The sequence below is a fragment of the Epinephelus fuscoguttatus genome, linkage group LG1, assembly GCF_011397635.1.
Source record: "Epinephelus fuscoguttatus linkage group LG1, E.fuscoguttatus.final_Chr_v1".
In the NCBI taxonomy this organism is placed as follows: domain Eukaryota; kingdom Metazoa; phylum Chordata; class Actinopteri; order Perciformes; family Serranidae; genus Epinephelus; species Epinephelus fuscoguttatus.
In genome coordinates, this window is record NC_064752.1 from 24,829,912 (window position 1) to 24,848,182 (window position 18,271).

Genomic DNA, 18,271 nt, shown 5'->3' on the forward strand with positions numbered 1-18,271 from the left:
TCCTCCCAGTTGGACACGCCCGAAACACCTCCCAAGGGAGGCGTCCGGAAGGCATCCTTACCAGATGCCCGAACCACCTCAACTGGCTCCTCTCGATGTGGAGGAGCAGCGGCTCTACTCCAAGTCCCTCCTGGATGTCTGAGCTCCTCACCCTATCCCTAAGGCTGAGCCCAGCCACCCTGCGGAGGAAACTCATTTCGGCTGCTTGTACTCGCGATCTCATTCTTTCGGTCACTACCCAGAGCTCATGACCATAGGTGAGGGTTGGAACGTAGATCGACTGGTAAATCGAGAGCTTCGCTTTCTGGCTAAGCTCCCTCTTCACCACAACGGACCGGTTAAGCGCCTGCATCACTGCTGACGCCGCCCCAATCCGCCTGTCAATCTCCTGCTCCATCCTACCCTCACTCGTGAACAAGATCCCGAGATACTTAAACTCCTCCACCTGAGGAAGGACCTCCCCCCTGACCTGGAGTGAGCAATCCACCCTTTTCCGGCTGAGGACCATGGCCTCAGACTTGGAGGTGCTGATTCTCATCCCAGCCACACTCGGCTGCGAACCGTCCCAGCGAGAGCTGGAGGTCACTGTTCGATGGAGCTAGGAGGACCACGTCATCCGCAAAAAGCAGGGACGAGATCCTCCCATCACCGAACCTGACACCCTCCACCACTCGGCTGCACCTAGAAATTCTGTCCATAAAAGTTATGAACAGAACCGGTGACAAAGGGCAGCCCTGGCGGAGTCCAACCCTCACCGGGAACAGGTCCGACTTACTGCCAGCCACGCGAACCAGACTCATGCTCCTTCGGTACAGGGACTGGATGGCCCTTAGCAAGGGGCCACCAACCCCATACTCCCGGAGCACCCCCCACAGGATGCCCCTGGGGACACGGTCGTAAGCCTTCTCAAAATCCACAAAACACATGTGGACTGGTTGGGCGAACTCCCATGCCCCCTCCAGCACCCTGGTGAGAGTAAAGAGCTGGTCCACGGTTCCGCGTCCGGGACGAAAACCACATTGCTCCTCCTCAATCTGAGGTTCAACTATCGACCGGACCCTCTTCTCCAGCACCCTGGAGTAGACCTTACTGGGTAGGCTGAGGAGTGTGATCCCCCTGTAGTTGGAACACACCCTCTGGTCCCCTTTCTTGAAAATGGGGACCACCACCCCGGTCTGCCACTCCAGAGGCACTGCCCCCGATGTCCACGCAATGTTGCAGAGACGTGTCAGCCAGGACAGCCCTACAACATCCAGAGCCTTGAGATATCCAGGACGAATCTCATCCACCCCCGGGGCTCCGCCGCCTCGGAGTTGTTTCACTACCTCAGCAACTTCTGCCCCAGAAATTGGACGACCCGCCCCCGAGACCCCCGTCTCTGTTTCCTCACTGGAATACGTGTTGGTGGGATTGAGGAGCTCCTCAAAGTATTCCTTCCACCGCCCGACAATGTCCCCAGTTGACGTCAGCAGCTCCCCGCCCCCACTGTAAACAGTGTGAGCAAGTTGCCGCCTTCCCCCCCTGAGGCGCCGGACGGTTTGCCAGAACCTCTTTGGAGCCGATCGATAGTCTTCCTCCATGGCCTCACCGAACTCCTCCCACGCCCGAGTTTTTGCCTCCACGACTGCCGCCGCTGTGCTCCGCTTGGCCCGCCGGTACCCATCAGCTGCTTCCGGAGACCCACAGACCAACCATGCCCTGTAGGCCTCCTTCTTCAGCCTGACGGCTCCCCTCACCTCTGGTGTCCACCAACGGGTTCGGGGATTACCGCCGCGACTGGCCCCAGCAGCCTTGCGGCCACAGCTTGCAACCACCGCCTCGACAATGGCAGAGCGGAACAAGGCCCATTCGGACTCAATGTCCCCCCCTGCCCTCGGGATGCGGTCGAAGCTCTCCCGGAGGTGGGAGCTGAAGATCACCTGGACAGGTTCTTCCGCCAGGCGTTCCCAGCACCCCCTCACTGTTTGTTTGGGCCTGCCAGGTCTGCGCGGCGTCTTCCCCCACCATCTGATCCAACTCACCACCAGGTGGTGATCAGTTGACAGCTCTGCTCCTCTCTTCACCCAAGTGTCCAGAACATATGGCCGCAGGTCAAATGATACGACTACAAAGTTGATCATTGACCTGCGACCTAGGCTGTCCTGGTGCCACGTGCACCGATGGACATCCTTATGTTTGAACATGGTGTTAGTTATGGCCAAACTGTGACCCGCACAGAAGTCCAATAACTGAACAGCACTCGGGTTCAGATCGGGCAGGCCGTTCCTCCCAATCACGCCCCTCCAGGTCTCGCTGTCATTGCTCACGTGAGCGTTGAAGTCCCCCAGCAGAACAATGGAGTCCCCGGTCGGGGCACTGTCCAGCACCCGTCCCAGGGACTCCAAAAAGGGTGGGTACTCTGAACTGTTGTTCGGCGCATAAGCACAGACAACAGTCAGGACCCGTTCCCCGACCCGAAGGCGCAGGGAAGCAACCCTTTTGTCTACCGGGGTAAACCCCAACGTACAGGCAGAGAGTCTGGGGGCTATCAGAAAGCCCACCCCAGCCCTCCGCCTCTCACCCGGAGCAACTCCAGCAAAGGAAAGAGTCCAACCCCTCTCAAGGACTAGGGTTCCAGAGCCGGAACTACGTGTCGAGGTGAGGCCGACTATATCTAGCCAGTAGCGCTCAACCTCTTCCACAAGCTCCGGCTCCTTCCCCGCCAGAGAGGTGACATTCCATGTCCCAAGAGCCAACTTCTGTAACCGAGGATTGGACCACCAAGGCCCCCGCCTTGGTCTGCTGCCCAATCCACATTGCACCGAACCCTTCTGGATCCCTCTGCGGGTGGTGGGCCTGCAGGGGGACGAGCCCATGTAGCCGGTTCGGGCTGGGCCCGGCCGGACCCCATGGGCGAAGGCCCGACCACCAGGCGCTCGCCCACGGGCCCCAACCCCAGGCCTGGCTCCAGGGCAGGGCCCCAGTAACCCTCCGGGCCGAGTACACGTGTCCTTGTTTGTATCCATCATGAAGGGTCTTTTGAACCGTTCTTCGTCTGACCCTTCGTCCAAAACCAATCTGCCATGGGAAACCCTACCAGGGGCAAAATGCCCCCGACAGCATAGCTCCTAGGGTCATTAGGGCACTCAAACTCCTCCACCACGATAAGGTGACGGTTCTCGGAGGAGAGTATAGTTCGACATTTTGGCAAATTCGCCTATTGCCGGAATCCCTATAGTCATATGGGTAGGTACATTACTTTTAATTATCAGTGCCTGTTGTTCAGCGAACAAAATGGAGGTGAACGGTACAGCCCCCTCTCTCCCTCAAAACTAATCAAATACACCATCAAATGACTCCAAAACGCTCTTGTGGACAACTTGTAGCTTACAAATTCACCACACTATGAAATAATAATGTAATATTACGAGACAGAGTTGTTTTGAAGCCAAATACACAGCCAGAACTACATTCCAGACATACAGTACTTGCTGGGCGGAGTGATTTCAAACAGCGTATGTTTAGTGCAGTTACTCCCGTCATCAAAACAACAAGTTTGTTTAGAACATTTGCATTTTAGCCTTATTTACCATGCTTGGGTTGTAGGCTAATGTTACTCAACATGGAGGTAACGTTACAACAGAGAGATTGCTGAGCAAAATACACAACGACCACTTACCCCGTCTGTTCGTTTTGTGATACAGACAGATGGTATGGCAGTATCTGTGCTGTGGCCGTGCTGTGGCCGTGCTGCCTGCTCTCTCCGGTTTTACGCCAGGCTCGGCTCCTCTCAAAGACTCCTTGCAAAGCACTCCTCCAGGGGTTTTTTGGACCTAATTGTATTGCGGAGTTTTGCACAGCGGCAACCAGATCTTTGCTCTCAAACCACAAAAAAATGTGATGGCACAACAGTCTCCTTCAGTACATTATTTTACAAAATGGGGGAAAAAAACGGTTCCATAATTCATATTAAATTCAACAGATAACGAAAAAACAGCTACAAGTTAGAGGGAATAGTGATAAAGTGGTAAAACTTGGCATTGATCCACAGCCTCAGACGGATGCGCTCAAGCCTGCCGTGCATACAAGCTCAGTTGGTAGGCGATACTATATTTTCACATTTTTAACAACGCAATTTAAAAGTTTTGATTTTTATTGATAACCTACATTTACCAACAACAAAAAGACTACATTTAGCACCAAAAAAATATGTAAAAAAAAAAAATAATAATAATAATAAAAAAAAAAAAAAATAAGTAAATAAAAAAACGAATATCGCATACCAAATTTTCATAATGAATACCTACCCATAGAAACGAATATTTGAATATCCGAATATTTGAGAACAGCCCTAATCCTTTCACTATAGTCCTCCGGTAAAAAATGGTTGGAGCAAACAAACATTTTCCGGACCATTTCCACAGGCGTGTTGGGATCGATGTCCAGCACAAATAGCCATTGTTTCATCCTGTTGGTATTTTGGGTTGGTACTACGTGAAACTTCACTCTGCTCCATGTCTTCGGCTTGTTACCGCAACCTTTTACAATACATGTGTAAACCATGATTTACAACAATACTCTGTAAACTTTTCTCAAACCTTCTGGTGCGTCCAGCTGACAATACCGCAAATACAAGGCTGCAAGCAATAACTACAGCACTGTCTCAGGTGCGCACTGTGTCACTCCGCCCAGTGGTTTACTCAAGAAAGTGGTTCCGAGTATTTGCTTCATGTGTCGTAATGTTACTTAATAACACATTATTATTTCATAGCGTCGGGAATGCGCAAGCCATGTGCTGTCCACTAGAGCGTTTTGGAGTCATTTGATTGTGTATTTGATTAGTTTTGAGGGAGAGAGGGGGCCGTACCGTTCACCTCCATTTTGTGCGCTAAGCAGCGGGCAGCTCTGCCCCACCGATCTCAGAACAGCAGGCACTGACAATTAAAGGTAATGTACCTACTCATATGACTATAGGGATTGTGGCAATAGGTGAATTTGCCAAAATGTAGAACTATCCCTTTAAGTCGGCATTTTAAGGAAACCTTAAGGAGAAGACTCAAGGGTGTTTTGTGTAACCAATTTTATTTGAGGAAACCTTAACTAGGACTTTAAGGATAATCTCAACCAAAGAACATAAATGATGAAGCACAATCATTTTCACTCTTCTTGGGGTGTGTTAGTTTTTTCATTTAGCACCATAAACTAGGTCATGTTGAAGTTAAAGCAGCTGTGCGGAACTTTTTACCGTTCATAAAACTGTCCCTAGTTCATATCACCTCCCCTTGAAAGGTTTTAAAACGGATCCCGAGTTGGCCCTTTTCCTAATTGACAGGTATGTAATTTCTGTTTTTATTTAGAGAATACACTGCAACTTGTTAGACGTTATTTCACTTCAATATATGACGACATGGAAGTTATAAGCAAGCTAAATGTAATGTTAGCTGATGTGAACTGCTTTTGTCTAGTAACGTTACAACAAATGCCACAAAATTATCCGTGTCTGTGACCATGAACACAAATATACAGCAGGCAGTTGTCCTCAGTTTACAAGAAAATTCAGAGCTACACCAGAACATTTATGATTTTCCTCTCGCTCTCCAAAACAAATGCATGCGGTAATTGCTGGTTGCAGTCGAGATTTTACGACACCAGGCTGTGGGTGTCATACCGCTTCGACCAAAGGGGGGCACTATAATAAACGAAAAGGTAAAGTTCCGCACAGCTGCTTTAAGACAGAATCAGAGGTGCCTTAAAGCTATAGTGTGTAACTTATGTCGCCTTCCAGCGGATAATGCATTATTACAACTAATAAGCCGGCGGCACTTCCATGTACACAGAGTAACACTCGCCACATACCGTACACAGAGTAACACTCGCCAGTTGCCACACACCATGTACACAGAGTAACACTCGCTTCACACCGTGTACACAGAGTAACACTCGCCACACACCGTGTACACAATGCTACACAACGTGGCGAACACCAGGCTGCTAACATTACATTACGTTCATAGCACCATTTCCAAGAAAATAATAAAGTACTAGGTCCAGTACATGTAACAGCAACACATACTACTCATAATATAATTATAAACCAAGTCACTTACTTATCCAACAGCAAAAAGGCAACATCCGTTTCTGCCCTCAGCCCAATTTCTTCCTTCAGGGCTCTCCACCGAGGAAAAGCGACGCCAATACAAATCCTTGTTTGCCTTCTCCATCGGTCACTTTCCTTCTTTGCTAATAGACCTTCAGCCGAACGTCCAGGCTTTTTCTTTGTGGTAGGATCCACTTCTGAACCATGTCTCGGCCGCTTCTCCGCCAGCTTTGTCCTTCTACCTGCGCTCTACCTCTTGCTATGACAATCTCCGCTCTTCCTCCCCCTCCCTTCTTGTTGTGAGGAAGCATTTCCTGTGCGCCACCGTGGGAATGTCGCCGGTCGACACGCATACTAAAAATGATATATATTGAAAAATACCGCGAGATGTTAGAGGAGCCGATCGGCTTAATCAGCATTGTGTCATCTCCTCTAGTAGTGGCTTGGGTGAAACGGACATTTACGGACCTGTAGAAGTATATAGCTTTAAGTTTTTTTTGCCTTGCTTGGTTGCTAAGGTCTTTTTTTTACTGTCATGTCAGTTGTCATGTTTAAAACACGTGCACAATTTGTGACACAGGTTGCTTTTATCTGGACCTGAGAAGGAGAATGTGAAGAAAGAGGCCTTGGAGCTGTCGCTGAAGTACAGCTTTGTGACCCCCCTCACATCCATGGTGGTCACCAAGCCTCAGGGGGAGACCACAGACGTGCTCCATAAACCCAAGGAAGGTGAAACACCAGGGCGACCGGCCCCTCCTGTTGCCTTGCCCGGACAACACGGCGCCTTTGCTCGTAAGGGACAAAAATGTTAACAAAACAAACACGATGGAGAATCAACACTATCCCTCATCTCCTTTTCAACATATGTCTCTTATCAAGTCTGTTTGTCAATACACATTTGCGTGATTTAATAGCAGGTAAGACAGGTATACAGTAGGTACACATTTGCAGCATGCTGACATGATAGAGACACTACTGATCACTTAATAACATATTGTACTTTATATACTTTTGCACTCCACATATGTTTCTGGAGGATTGTAATCACACACATCAAAAAGTTACATACACAAGTTTGTAACATATTTCAAAGGCTGCAAGCTAATTTACATGACTATGACTATTCCAAAGTAAATTAACAACTGTATTGTAATATCATGTTATCCTCTTTTTCTTTTAACAGCACCTGGTTTTGGTGGTGGTTTTGGTGCTGGTGGTGTTGGTGGTGCTGGTCTTGGTGCTGGTGTCTCCATGGGTATGAAATAGGGTCACATGTGCACTGTTCTGACATGACGACACCACGCTGTGTGTATTTTACTGTATAGTGGACATTTGCTCACATTTCCAGAGTGACACCCGAGTTTATCTTCATTCATGACAAAGGACATACAGTGTAATGATGATCTATTATTCTTCTTTGCAGTGGGGTCAAAGAGGTTGGTCTGATTTGATATGAGTCTGTCAGAGAATGAAAGCAGCTCCTTTGTTAGGAACAAACAAATTAGTTTTTTAACTGCTTTCCTTTTGTGTTGAAAGAAGCTTCTTCAGGTGGTTTGGGTATCTAATCAGAGGATCTTAAGGCCAACCCTGAACGTAATGGGGGATTACCTCCCACCTGGACTGGATGGATGTGTTCCACTTGTTTTTTTAGCACTGCGATGTGATCTCATACCTAGACCCGTCATATTTTGTTGTGTGAGCAGAGCCCCCTGTGTCATCATATGGTCCCAGGGGCAGCCTTTTGAGTTGTACCTTGATACAGGCGGTCGGCAATTAGGTTTTGGCAACAAAACAACTTTGGTTGGGGTTAGGAAAACGTCATGGTTGTTGGTCACGGTAGTTGACTTATGTGACTAACGATTCATGTTACAAAAAACTTGAGGCTGGGCGATATGGCAAAAAATATTATCACGCAAATATTCGCCGTATTGATCGATAGCAATATTTATCACAATATAATGCTGCAAGTTTGAGAAGTATCCCAATAATGTCTGACACCTGAAGAAACCAAATGATTTTCCAGCTTCCCACGCCACTTGCCGTATAGCTGGGGCAGAGCAGTTTGGGAAAAATATTTCCTGCCTGGGAACTCACACCTGCATTGTAGCATTTTAAATCATTCTTGAACCCGTCTTTCTCCACGGTGCTTATGGGCATCATGCCGTTGGCTAGAAAGTATGACATTGCGTCTGTTAGCTAGCTTCTCATATGGGGCCAGGCAGCAAAAGAGGACACTATTGATTGCTGTTTTGGTGCAGCCCTGCTAGTGCTGCGCTGCCCACAACAGCAGAGGTGCTAGGCCGCTGAGTGACACTTGTTGATGGACTTACTGCAGTTTTGGCCCAAATTTTTATGCTTTCAGCATAGTCGCTGGGATGCCACCTTTACAGGTGATGGAAAAGGTTTGTTGTGTTTCTTGTCCTGGTTAGTATAAACCGACGACATATTATGCAGACCGTCTTTGTCGGTGTGTCGTCACCTTTCCAGTAGCCAAACCACTTCCAAATTATTGACGTTGTGTTACCTTTTTCATCCATTTTTGAGGGTTAACCTGAGCTCTATTTCAGCTTCACTGCTGCTTTGCTCCTCACTTCCACTGCTAAACTGGATTTAACGGCAATGCAGCTGGGCGTGCACGATGACGGAGACATTTTAAACGGGCAATGCTCGCTTGTTTTCGGCACCCCCGGTGCATGGATACTAATGACGTCAGATTCTGGGTGAGTCGTTGATCTCTACTGATTGGTTAGGGAAAAATCAAATTCCCTCCCCCTTGTAAATCGCCTTCAATGGAGGAGCTTCAGTCTGACACTCAGGCTATCATCGTCATTAACATACATTTTATTGTGATCCTGTTTTGAGATCGTTTTATCGCCCAGCCCTAAAATAACTTGACATTAATTTTTTGTTTCACACGGGATACAAACACCAGTCTCCACGGTCAAAGTCTTGTGACCCATCCACCTTCCCTTTCACGTGCCACTCTTTATACCACGTCGTTGCTCTGAATGCCTTATAATGTCCATGTCTGACGCCAGGGGGCCACTGCCCAAGCGATGATTTTGCAAGGGAGACCAGGCTGAACATTACATTATTATAATGAACATTAAACCTCGCCATAATTCTTTAGGTTACTGCCCATATATAATATGCAACATAATCTTTCATAATTACAATGAAACTGTCTTCAACTATATGGGATAGTTTACCTGCAGTGACAAAATGAGGGTCTTGTAATTTCTAAATAGTTTTAGTTTTCACACAATTACACATTTAAATTTATAATCTAAGAATTTTTTTCTTTGATGAATGCTTCTGTGATCCTAGTCTTTTGAAGTTAATACAAGTTTTCTAAATATTACTAGCTATAGGCTACTTGTATTTTTGTTACAGAGAATGTACATGCTAGATGATAACGGGTGTGTAACTCTTCAATCTCACTGTTCGTTTTCCAGGACAACCAGCTCACGACTACCATGATTTAGTCCTGTATGATGCAATGTTACCAGATTCAGGTGAACTTCTTTTTCAATTCTGATCCATCCTATTGTTTTTTTTTTTTTTTTTTATGGTACCAACCACCCATGTTTGAATAAAAAGAATTCAGGCAGCACATACCTTCACCAATCAATCAATCAATTTTAGGAGAACATGTCCAAGAGCCAAATATGTTTAACACAACAAAAGGTGTTCTGCAAAAGATTCCCAAGAGGTGGAATATATTCTAATACTCCTGGGGAAAAGAAAGATCTTCTATTTCATATTTTTATGAGTCGAAGTGTTTCCCATACATTCACGAGACTATGGCGGCCCCCACTCTGTAGCACACCGGCTGGAGCACCGAATGAGAATTCTTTGGCTCCCTCCTCCTCACCGTCCCCGGCCTCACCACAGACATTGCTCTCCTAAGCTCTGAATTTTTTTTCTTTCTCATTTGGCTTATGGTAGTTACTTTCCATTCCAGGGCAAAACTTATCTCTGCAACATGCTGCAGGGAGAGCACCTAGCTGCCTGCCTGACAGTTGCCATAAATGGGTCTGTCTCAGAGGCATTCAACTACGGATGGGGGCAGATAACAAATCAAAAATTTTGCTCGAGTTCAGCCCACTTAACGTGCTGCTGTGTTGTAGGGCTGTCAAAAAAAATTCGAAGTTCGAAATATATTTGAATATATATATTTTTTATAAGTTCAAACCTAAATTTGATCATTCGAATATCATTAATAATTAATCAATACTATTGATAATGTTGTATATCATGGCGAATCCCGTTCGGGCAGAGATGGCTTGCGCACAAGCTGGGCCAGAGAGGGACACAGCAATGGAGGGAGAGGCGCAGACGGAGGAGCCCACTGCGCCAACACCACCCACTGCGCTGTCCGCGATGTGTGACCTGTTCAGGGAGACATACAGGGAGAGTGTTGCACCTGCTGCCTCCCTGCCTACCCTTTTTGAAGAAGATATGAAACGTTACCAGAATGAGACACCACTACGAGCTGACCAGGATCCACTCTTGTGGTGGAAAACTATGCACTGAAGTATCCAAACATTGCTCAGATAGCGAGGCAGAAGTTGGTCAGACCTGGCACTTCAGTGAGGTCAGAATGGGTGTTTAAATCCGAGTGTGTGTGTGTGTTTTTTTTTTTTTTTTTGTAAAAAAAAAAATAATAATAATAATAATAAATTTGAATATTATTCGAACTCTACTAAATTAATTCGAAAATATCTGAACTCAATTTCATGGTGCTTTTGACAGCCCTACTGTGTTGTCCATAGTCCATAGTGCCAAATAATATAACGGTAGTTTCTAAAGAGCTAAGACAGAAAAAAAAAAAAAATCAGCAGCAGCTGTCATATTTCATATAGGGGAAACACTGGCCCTCCAGAGGCAGATCAGTTCCTTAGTCATTTTTCTTTTGATTACTGAAATGTTTAACCACTAATCCTTATTTTAAGTGTAACCCTTCACCATAACAAACCACTAGTGTTTTTCATACATAAAAAGCACAAAGCCCCCCCATAGTCTCCCAAAATCCTGTGGGAAACAATTTATGAATTGTGGCGATTTGTAGGTGAAATCTACACGAAAAACACATAACAAGATTCATTTTGATTTAAAATTCTTATTGTAATTTTGTGTGCATTTAAATCAATATCAGATTAAGCCTGTGGTTATCTGGTGAGGATTAGAATAATGTGTGTATTCAGTGGTTTGTTTTGAAGCTGAGGTTAGATGTCAGAACATTATGTCAATAGAATATCATCTAAGGCTTAATATAAATATAATATTAATGTGTATATCTGGCTAAATGTACTTACAGGTGTGTCTTATCAAATGCCTGTAAAAGTTACCAGGGTCATTGAAGCTACGCCAAGCCATGGTAAAGTATCTCATGGATGTATTTCATGGTATAGTTCTTATAAAATGGATCTATTTCTGTTGTATAAGAAAACAGTACAAAAAGTTTCCCTCACCTCTTCATTAGCTTACAGAATTCTCTGAACAGAAAAGGATGTACTTTTACTTTAACATGTTTAATTTTGATTTAAAATTCTTATTGTAATTTTGTGTGCATTTAAATCAATATCAGATTAAATCTGTGCTTATCTGGTGAGGATTAGAATAATGTGTCTAGTTAGTGGTTTGTTTTGAAGCTAAGGGTATGCCAGGTTCACACTACACGATAGGACTGCAACGATAAGTCGACTAATCGATGACTAATTGACTATTAAAATAATCGGTGACTATTTTGGTAGTCAACTAATTGGTTTGAGTCATTTTTCATAGTAAAGTACTATAAAAGTATCCCAAAATACTCTTATTGCAGCTTCTTACTAGAGTTGGGCGATCTTGTCCATATCCTATCGTCCTATCGCCAGCTAGTGAAATCGCCGATGAACAATGTCATCGCCCGGGGGGGTGGGGTCATTACGTGTCACCGCTGAAAAGTTCACTTATAGCCTGTCTTTGGCGTTTGAGCAGCTTTATAAAGCTCTTGAACATGTAATGGCTCCTTAAATCGCAGATGGGCGATCAGATCGCCCATCAGCACAACCCTACTTCTTATGTTCAAATATTGGCAGCTTTACACACTCTCCCATGACGGTGAAGTAAAACCCTTTGGTGTGAGTACGAAACAAGACATTAGATGACATAATTTTGGGGTTTGGGAGAGACAGACAGACATTTTTCAACATTATAACACATTTTTCGATAAAATGATTAGTCGACTAATCGAAGAAATAATCGACAGATTTGTCGACAATGAAAGTAATCATTAGTTGCAGCCCTACTACACGACATTAGCCCGATTATAGCCTGACGCAGTGTTGTACGGTGTCAACTCAGATTATGAACAATGAGTTTCGTACGCGATAATCTGGATGACCTGGGATGATTGGTTTTGAACCATTGTATAGTTTTTCATGTCTGTTGGCCAAGTCGCAGCACGATTTTATGACACCACAATCGTGTAATCTGACATAATGACTGTTGGAACAAACAAAATATCATGTAGTGTGAACCAGGCATTAGATGTCAGAACATGCCGTCAGTTAATACAATATCATCTAAGGCTGTGTAATATAAATGTGTATCTCTGGCTAAATGTACTGTACAGATGTGTCTTATGAAATGTCCACAGGGTTTGTCGGCAGGATTGTGCCAGATATGCCAGTTGATGGTAAAGTATCTCATGGATGTATTTCATTATAAAATGGATCTATTTTCATTGCATAAGAAAACAGTACAAAAAGTTTGCCTCACCTCTTCATTAGCTTACAGAATTCTCAGAACAGAAAAGGGTGTACTTTAACAAAGATGTACTTTAACATGTTTCATTTTGATTTTGAATTCGTATTGTAATTTTCTGTGCATTTAAATCAATATTAGATTAAGCCTGTGGTTATCTGGTGAGGATTAGAATAATGTGTGTATTTAGTAGGGCTGTCCCAAACAATTATTTTTCTAACAATTAATCTAGCGATTATTTTTTAGATTAATGAGGCAATTTAAACAACATGAATACCAAAACATTTCTTATTAACATTAACATTTATTGAAACATCAGTGTTTCCCCTGCCATTATATATATGACTCCACAATCGCGTAATCTGACATAGTGACCGTCAGAACAGACAAAATATCATGCAGTGTGAACCGGGCATTAGATGTCAGAACATGCCATCAGTTAATACAATATCATCTAAGGCTTTGTAATATAAATGTGTATGACTGGCTTTGTGTAAATGTATTTACAGTTTACCAAATGCCTGTGCCAGAACCAGAAGGTAAAGTATCTCATAGATGTATTTCATGGCATGGTTCTTATAAAATGGATCTATTTCTGTTGCATAAGAAAACAGTACAAAAAGTTGTTTTGTTTTTTTTTTTGCTTGATGAAGATCTCCTAATGGCTGCCACCACTGTGCCAGAAACAGAAGGTAAAGTATCTCATAGATGTATTTCAGGGTATAGTACTTATAAAATGGATCTATTTCTGTTGCATAAGAAAACTTTACTTGTATGCTTTGTAGAGTGTTGACTGTTTACATTGTGCCAATCTGGAAGTTCTATACGGTCTAAAGCCCAGCATACACTGTACGATTTTTGACCGGATTTGACCCGATTTTTGAGATGCACGACCTGCCGACGCTCGGGCCGGATTTCCGCTTCGTCATGCGTCTTTTGCCGCGCAGTGTACGGGGGGGGTGAGGGCCAATCATCTGTTCCAGAACCATGGTCGGACGGTCGGATGAATTTCTGACATGTCAGAAATTTTGGACGGCCGGCACAGACATTCGCACAGTTGAAGCAGAGCCACGAGCCGATTCGCCAACATCTGTGCATTTATCCCTCACTGCGCCTGCGTGAAGACATAGATCACCATGGCGACGTGTCGGTGGACTGTAAATATGGAGACCAAGTTGGTTGAGCTGTGGCAACAGTATGAGTGCCTGTTCGACGTTTCTTCTTTAACCTACCACGACCGCTATCAACGAGAGAAACACTGGCAGGAGATAGCCAATATTCTTCAGCTGCCTGGTAAGTTTTTTCTGCTCTCATTTTCAAGCAAGCGCAACAAACATACAAGCTAGCGCGCTAGATGAGGTACAACACACACACACACACACACACACAGAGGGTGCACCCGGCTGTAGCCGGCTTACCTCCAACTCTGTTGTAATATGGACAAGCCATACTGTCCACGTCTCTCAAGCCATCTGCGAGTGCATGTGCTCCGACGCCTCTTCTTTTTGGACGTTTCAGCACACAGTATAGCGCAAATCATCAAAGCAAACCACTTGTCCTGCTTCGTTGACAGCAATGGCACTTCCAGAACAAATCGGAGCTTTCAAATGTATCTTTATTGACAGCTGTCAACGGGCAGGACAGTCAGCAGGGGCCGACGAGCCGTTTTCACCCGTACAGTGTGAGCTCTCTGATCGTGCTTGATGATCGGAACGTACAGTGTGAGCACATAAATCATGAGCTTGGGCCGCACATCGCAGACGATTCACTCGTACAGTGTGAGCTGGTATTAAGAATAAGATTTTAAAAATTGTACAGTGTATGCCGGGCTTAAGTCCTGATGTGCCCTCTAGTGGAATCCTCCCGTAACATGCGTAGTACATAGGCAAGTATGTAATAATAATTCCGTTGACAACCCAGCTGGTTGTCTAAGCAAACGCATAGTTAAAAAGCAGATATATCTGCGGCCTAAGATAATTTGAGTTACACCGAAACGTTCCTCAAATCTTGCAAGTCTATGAAGATAGCAGTACATGCCTGTCATTCTTTGTGTCAGTCACACAAGCAAAGGTGCGCCTTCACTTTGTTAATCTCACATGATACATATTAATCACCACCACATAAAAGCCAGTATTTCTGGATAATCATCATCAAACATGTTATACTGTGACTCTGTGTTCCTCTGTAGCTCCTGTTTCCCACAGATTTTTGATAAAACCTGAGAATATGTCACTTCCACTGTGCTTTGATGTCACTGGAGACACTCGCCTCAAACTATTTCATCATCCCAACAAAGGTCAGTAATGTTCCTCTTTGTGCCTTCACTAGTTTCCTTAAATTCCTTTAATAGCCTCGTCAATAAAACCCTTTAATTTTACCTTTTGCACTCCATGTGTAATAGAAAAAAAAGTCTTTCTATTTTCATCCTTCCTGTGTCAGTTATATCATGTGCAGACACCACTGTTTGCAGTAATGGAAATGAACTACTGTAAATGAATTTACTCAAGTACTGTACTAAAGTACAATTTTGAAGTAATTTTACTTGACTTGAGCTTTTGTACTTTTTGTTCAGTACTTCCACTTCACTACATTTCTGGTGGAAATATTGCACATTTTACTCATTACTGCATTTATTTGACAGATACAGGTACTACATTAAAACATGTGTGTATTAAACACAATGCAGTAGCTCCTTTTACACTGACTGTTAAAGGCAGGAATTTCACACCGTCATTCCGCCTTACCATTCTTTATATGAAGGTACAATCACAGAACAGGGGGACAGAGTTGTCTCGCCTTTAAGCTGACAGCTGAGGTAGTAATGCATCCGCCCAAACGAGGTCTGTGTAAACAGGACAGCCAGCAGGTTGGGATCATGGACAGATCAGGTGTGACGTTTTTGCGACATCTTATGCATGTGACCCACCACCAGGAGATTTAAAAAGCAGCTAGAAGCAGTTAGCAGCTAACTCAACGGGGAACAGCATCCGAAAATCTATGCAAATTGGGAAAACAATGAAGTCTTGAGAGCAAATTCGCATTTCCTAGAAGAGCAAAGGCATGACCTTACTCTGCTTCTGACTGGCAAGTACTTGTTGCTTTTCTTAGTTGCACTGGTTAGGTTTAGGCAAGAGATGTGGGATTGGTTAAGGATACAGTAAGAATGCCAGGGTAAGCCAATCAGAGGCAGAGTAAGGCAGATTAGGGCGGGTCACCCTCCGAACACGGGACAAGATCATCCACCATATCACAGGGATGGTAAATGAAAGTCATTGCCATGCTATGCCACAGTTACTGTTTAGAAAGTGCCAACAGTGCCAACTTTATTTGGTTCTGCGTAAAAACACAAAGGCAGCGAAAAAGGGACTTCGAAGCGGCCCCGTAGTGTAATCTAGGCTAGAGCCTTGTTTAAGCCCCTTGTCACTTATCCAGTGACATTCCCCCTCTAAACTTCTTGAATGTTTTCATTGAAATAAATGTAATGTTACTACTCAGGGCCTACAGAGGTAAAAGTTTACTTTTTTTTTTTATTTATTTTTTTACAAAAAAGCAAAAATTGGATAAAAGTTAAAAAAAAATGAATGCAAATTTACGTAGCAAGCCTTCATTTTTTTCTTTCTTTTGATCCCATTATTTGGTTCTCTCACAACATTTTGTTCGCCTAACCTCTTGATTAAGTACCTCTGGGTTACAGTAGAGTACTTTTACTTTTGATACTTCAAGTACAATTTGCTGATAATACTTCCGTACTTTCACTTAAGTGGGATTTTGAATGAAGGACTTTTACTTGTGATGGAGTACTTTTTTGCACTGTTGAGCTGGTACTCTCACTGAAGTGAAAGATCTGTGCATTTGGTATGGTGTTGAGTTGCATTTGTTCTCTTCTGTATCAGAGCTGTCTGTGAATGGTGAGCTTGATTCAGTGGTGTATGGAGGCTTCAAACAGATTGTCATCCACTTCAAGGCTGACCTGCAAGTTGAGGTTGACGCCAATGAAATCACTGTACGAGAGGGACAGACAGTGACACGCCACACTGGACAGGATCATATCACAGCTGGAAGGTGACTGTTTGCATTGTGATGGTCCTGACTAAGAAACAGTCAGGATTTGGATGTAGTTTTTTACCCAAAATATTAGCACAAATTAAACATGTGAGATACAATGTGAGCTTTAGAGATGCTGGTAGGCAGGTTTCCTGACCCTTAAAGCCTGTCACACCAGACCCACATCAAGGATGTAGTGGTGACCAAGGCTGACAGATGAGTCGCCTCAAGTCGCAAGACAGCCAATGGCCAACTAGCACATATGTTCTGTGCCTGTGTGAGAGGAGATAACTCTCAATAACAGTAGGCAGCGGTGGCTAGTATACATCATGGACAGACAGGACGGATTCAAGACACTAGTTAGCCAATTAGCACATTAACAACACAACCAGATGTTGAAGAAACACAAGATATTGATCGTACGCTAGCAAACAATACCACAGTTACAAACCATTTCTGCTTAGGAGCTCAGTGGCTGAAGAAAATAATCTTCTGTTATATAAAAAGTTTATTTTGACCCCGTGCCCTCTTGACTTTAGCTGTTTGTTTGCTTTCCTCATTTCAGTTTCTCTTCTGGTGCACTGAGCTGAACTGCCAGTCAGTGATTTCATTAACCAATGGTTTCCCTTACTATGACGCTGATTCAACATACTGAATTGGCCAGAAAAAAAGCTGCCTAGGCCTGGCCAGTGTAGGGCACACCGCAAAAACTAGTGCGACGCACACTCACCAATGACCTGGCATTGACCAACGGCCGATTGTCAGCTTGGTGTGGGGTGTGTAGAGCCCTTAAACAGAGCTCTGTTAGCTGTTCTCCCATTTCCAGTCTTTATGTTACGCTACTAGCCACTGATAATAATAATCTGTCTTTAAAGGGAAATTTCGGGTTATTTCAACCTGTCTCCTATCGTCCTAAATTTGTTTCAAGTGACTAGTGACATAAAAATAATAGTTAGCATGGGCTTTATCTAGAGCTCGCGAGATATATTTTGGCCGCACTTTGGAAAGCAGAGCTAAATGGTTAACAAACATGGCACCACACCAGTAAGGTAAGACAACACGTTTACATGTCGTTTTCTATATGTTCTCTGACATTTATCCTAACGATATGAGGCGGTCTTTGTGGAAAAAAAGCTTGTTTAGTGGACTAACTTTGTACTTGAAGGTTGCCAACTTGCCCTTGCACTTACATTTTAACAGGTCTGACGCTACTATACACCCCGGCTGTATCTAGGCTAACGGCTAACATGCTAACTATTATTTTTATGTCACTAGTCACTTGAAACAAATTTAGGATGATAGGAGACAGGTTGAAATAAAATCATTTGTATTGATGCATTGATACTGGTGACCTCACATAATGTTCGGCATTGCTTTGTACCTCTTTATCCTGAGCAGGGG

The 18,271-nt window shown here is 44.1% G+C and overlaps 2 protein-coding genes across 2 annotated transcripts in view; one reads left to right on the forward strand and one right to left on the reverse strand.

Annotated features, from left to right (window-relative positions):
- Positions 1-18,271, reverse strand: part of LOC125895998 (sodium- and chloride-dependent GABA transporter 2-like) — a 49,115-nt gene that overhangs the window by 27,751 nt on the left and 3,093 nt on the right. The window lies entirely within an intron of this gene.
- LOC125895990 (inter-alpha-trypsin inhibitor heavy chain H3-like) overlaps positions 1-18,271 on the forward strand; it is a 30,233-nt gene that overhangs the window by 11,154 nt on the left and 808 nt on the right. Inside the window, exons 13-21 of the mRNA XM_049588259.1 lie at positions 6,657-6,868; positions 7,260-7,331; positions 9,532-9,591; positions 11,397-11,456; positions 12,720-12,758; positions 13,336-13,365; positions 13,480-13,518; positions 15,015-15,122; positions 16,720-16,888. Coding sequence (XP_049444216.1) covers positions 6,657-6,868; positions 7,260-7,331; positions 9,532-9,591; positions 11,397-11,456; positions 12,720-12,758; positions 13,336-13,365; positions 13,480-13,518; positions 15,015-15,122; positions 16,720-16,888 — 789 coding nt within the window. The remainder of the gene's footprint in view (positions 1-6,656; positions 6,869-7,259; positions 7,332-9,531; positions 9,592-11,396; positions 11,457-12,719; positions 12,759-13,335; positions 13,366-13,479; positions 13,519-15,014; positions 15,123-16,719; positions 16,889-18,271) is intronic.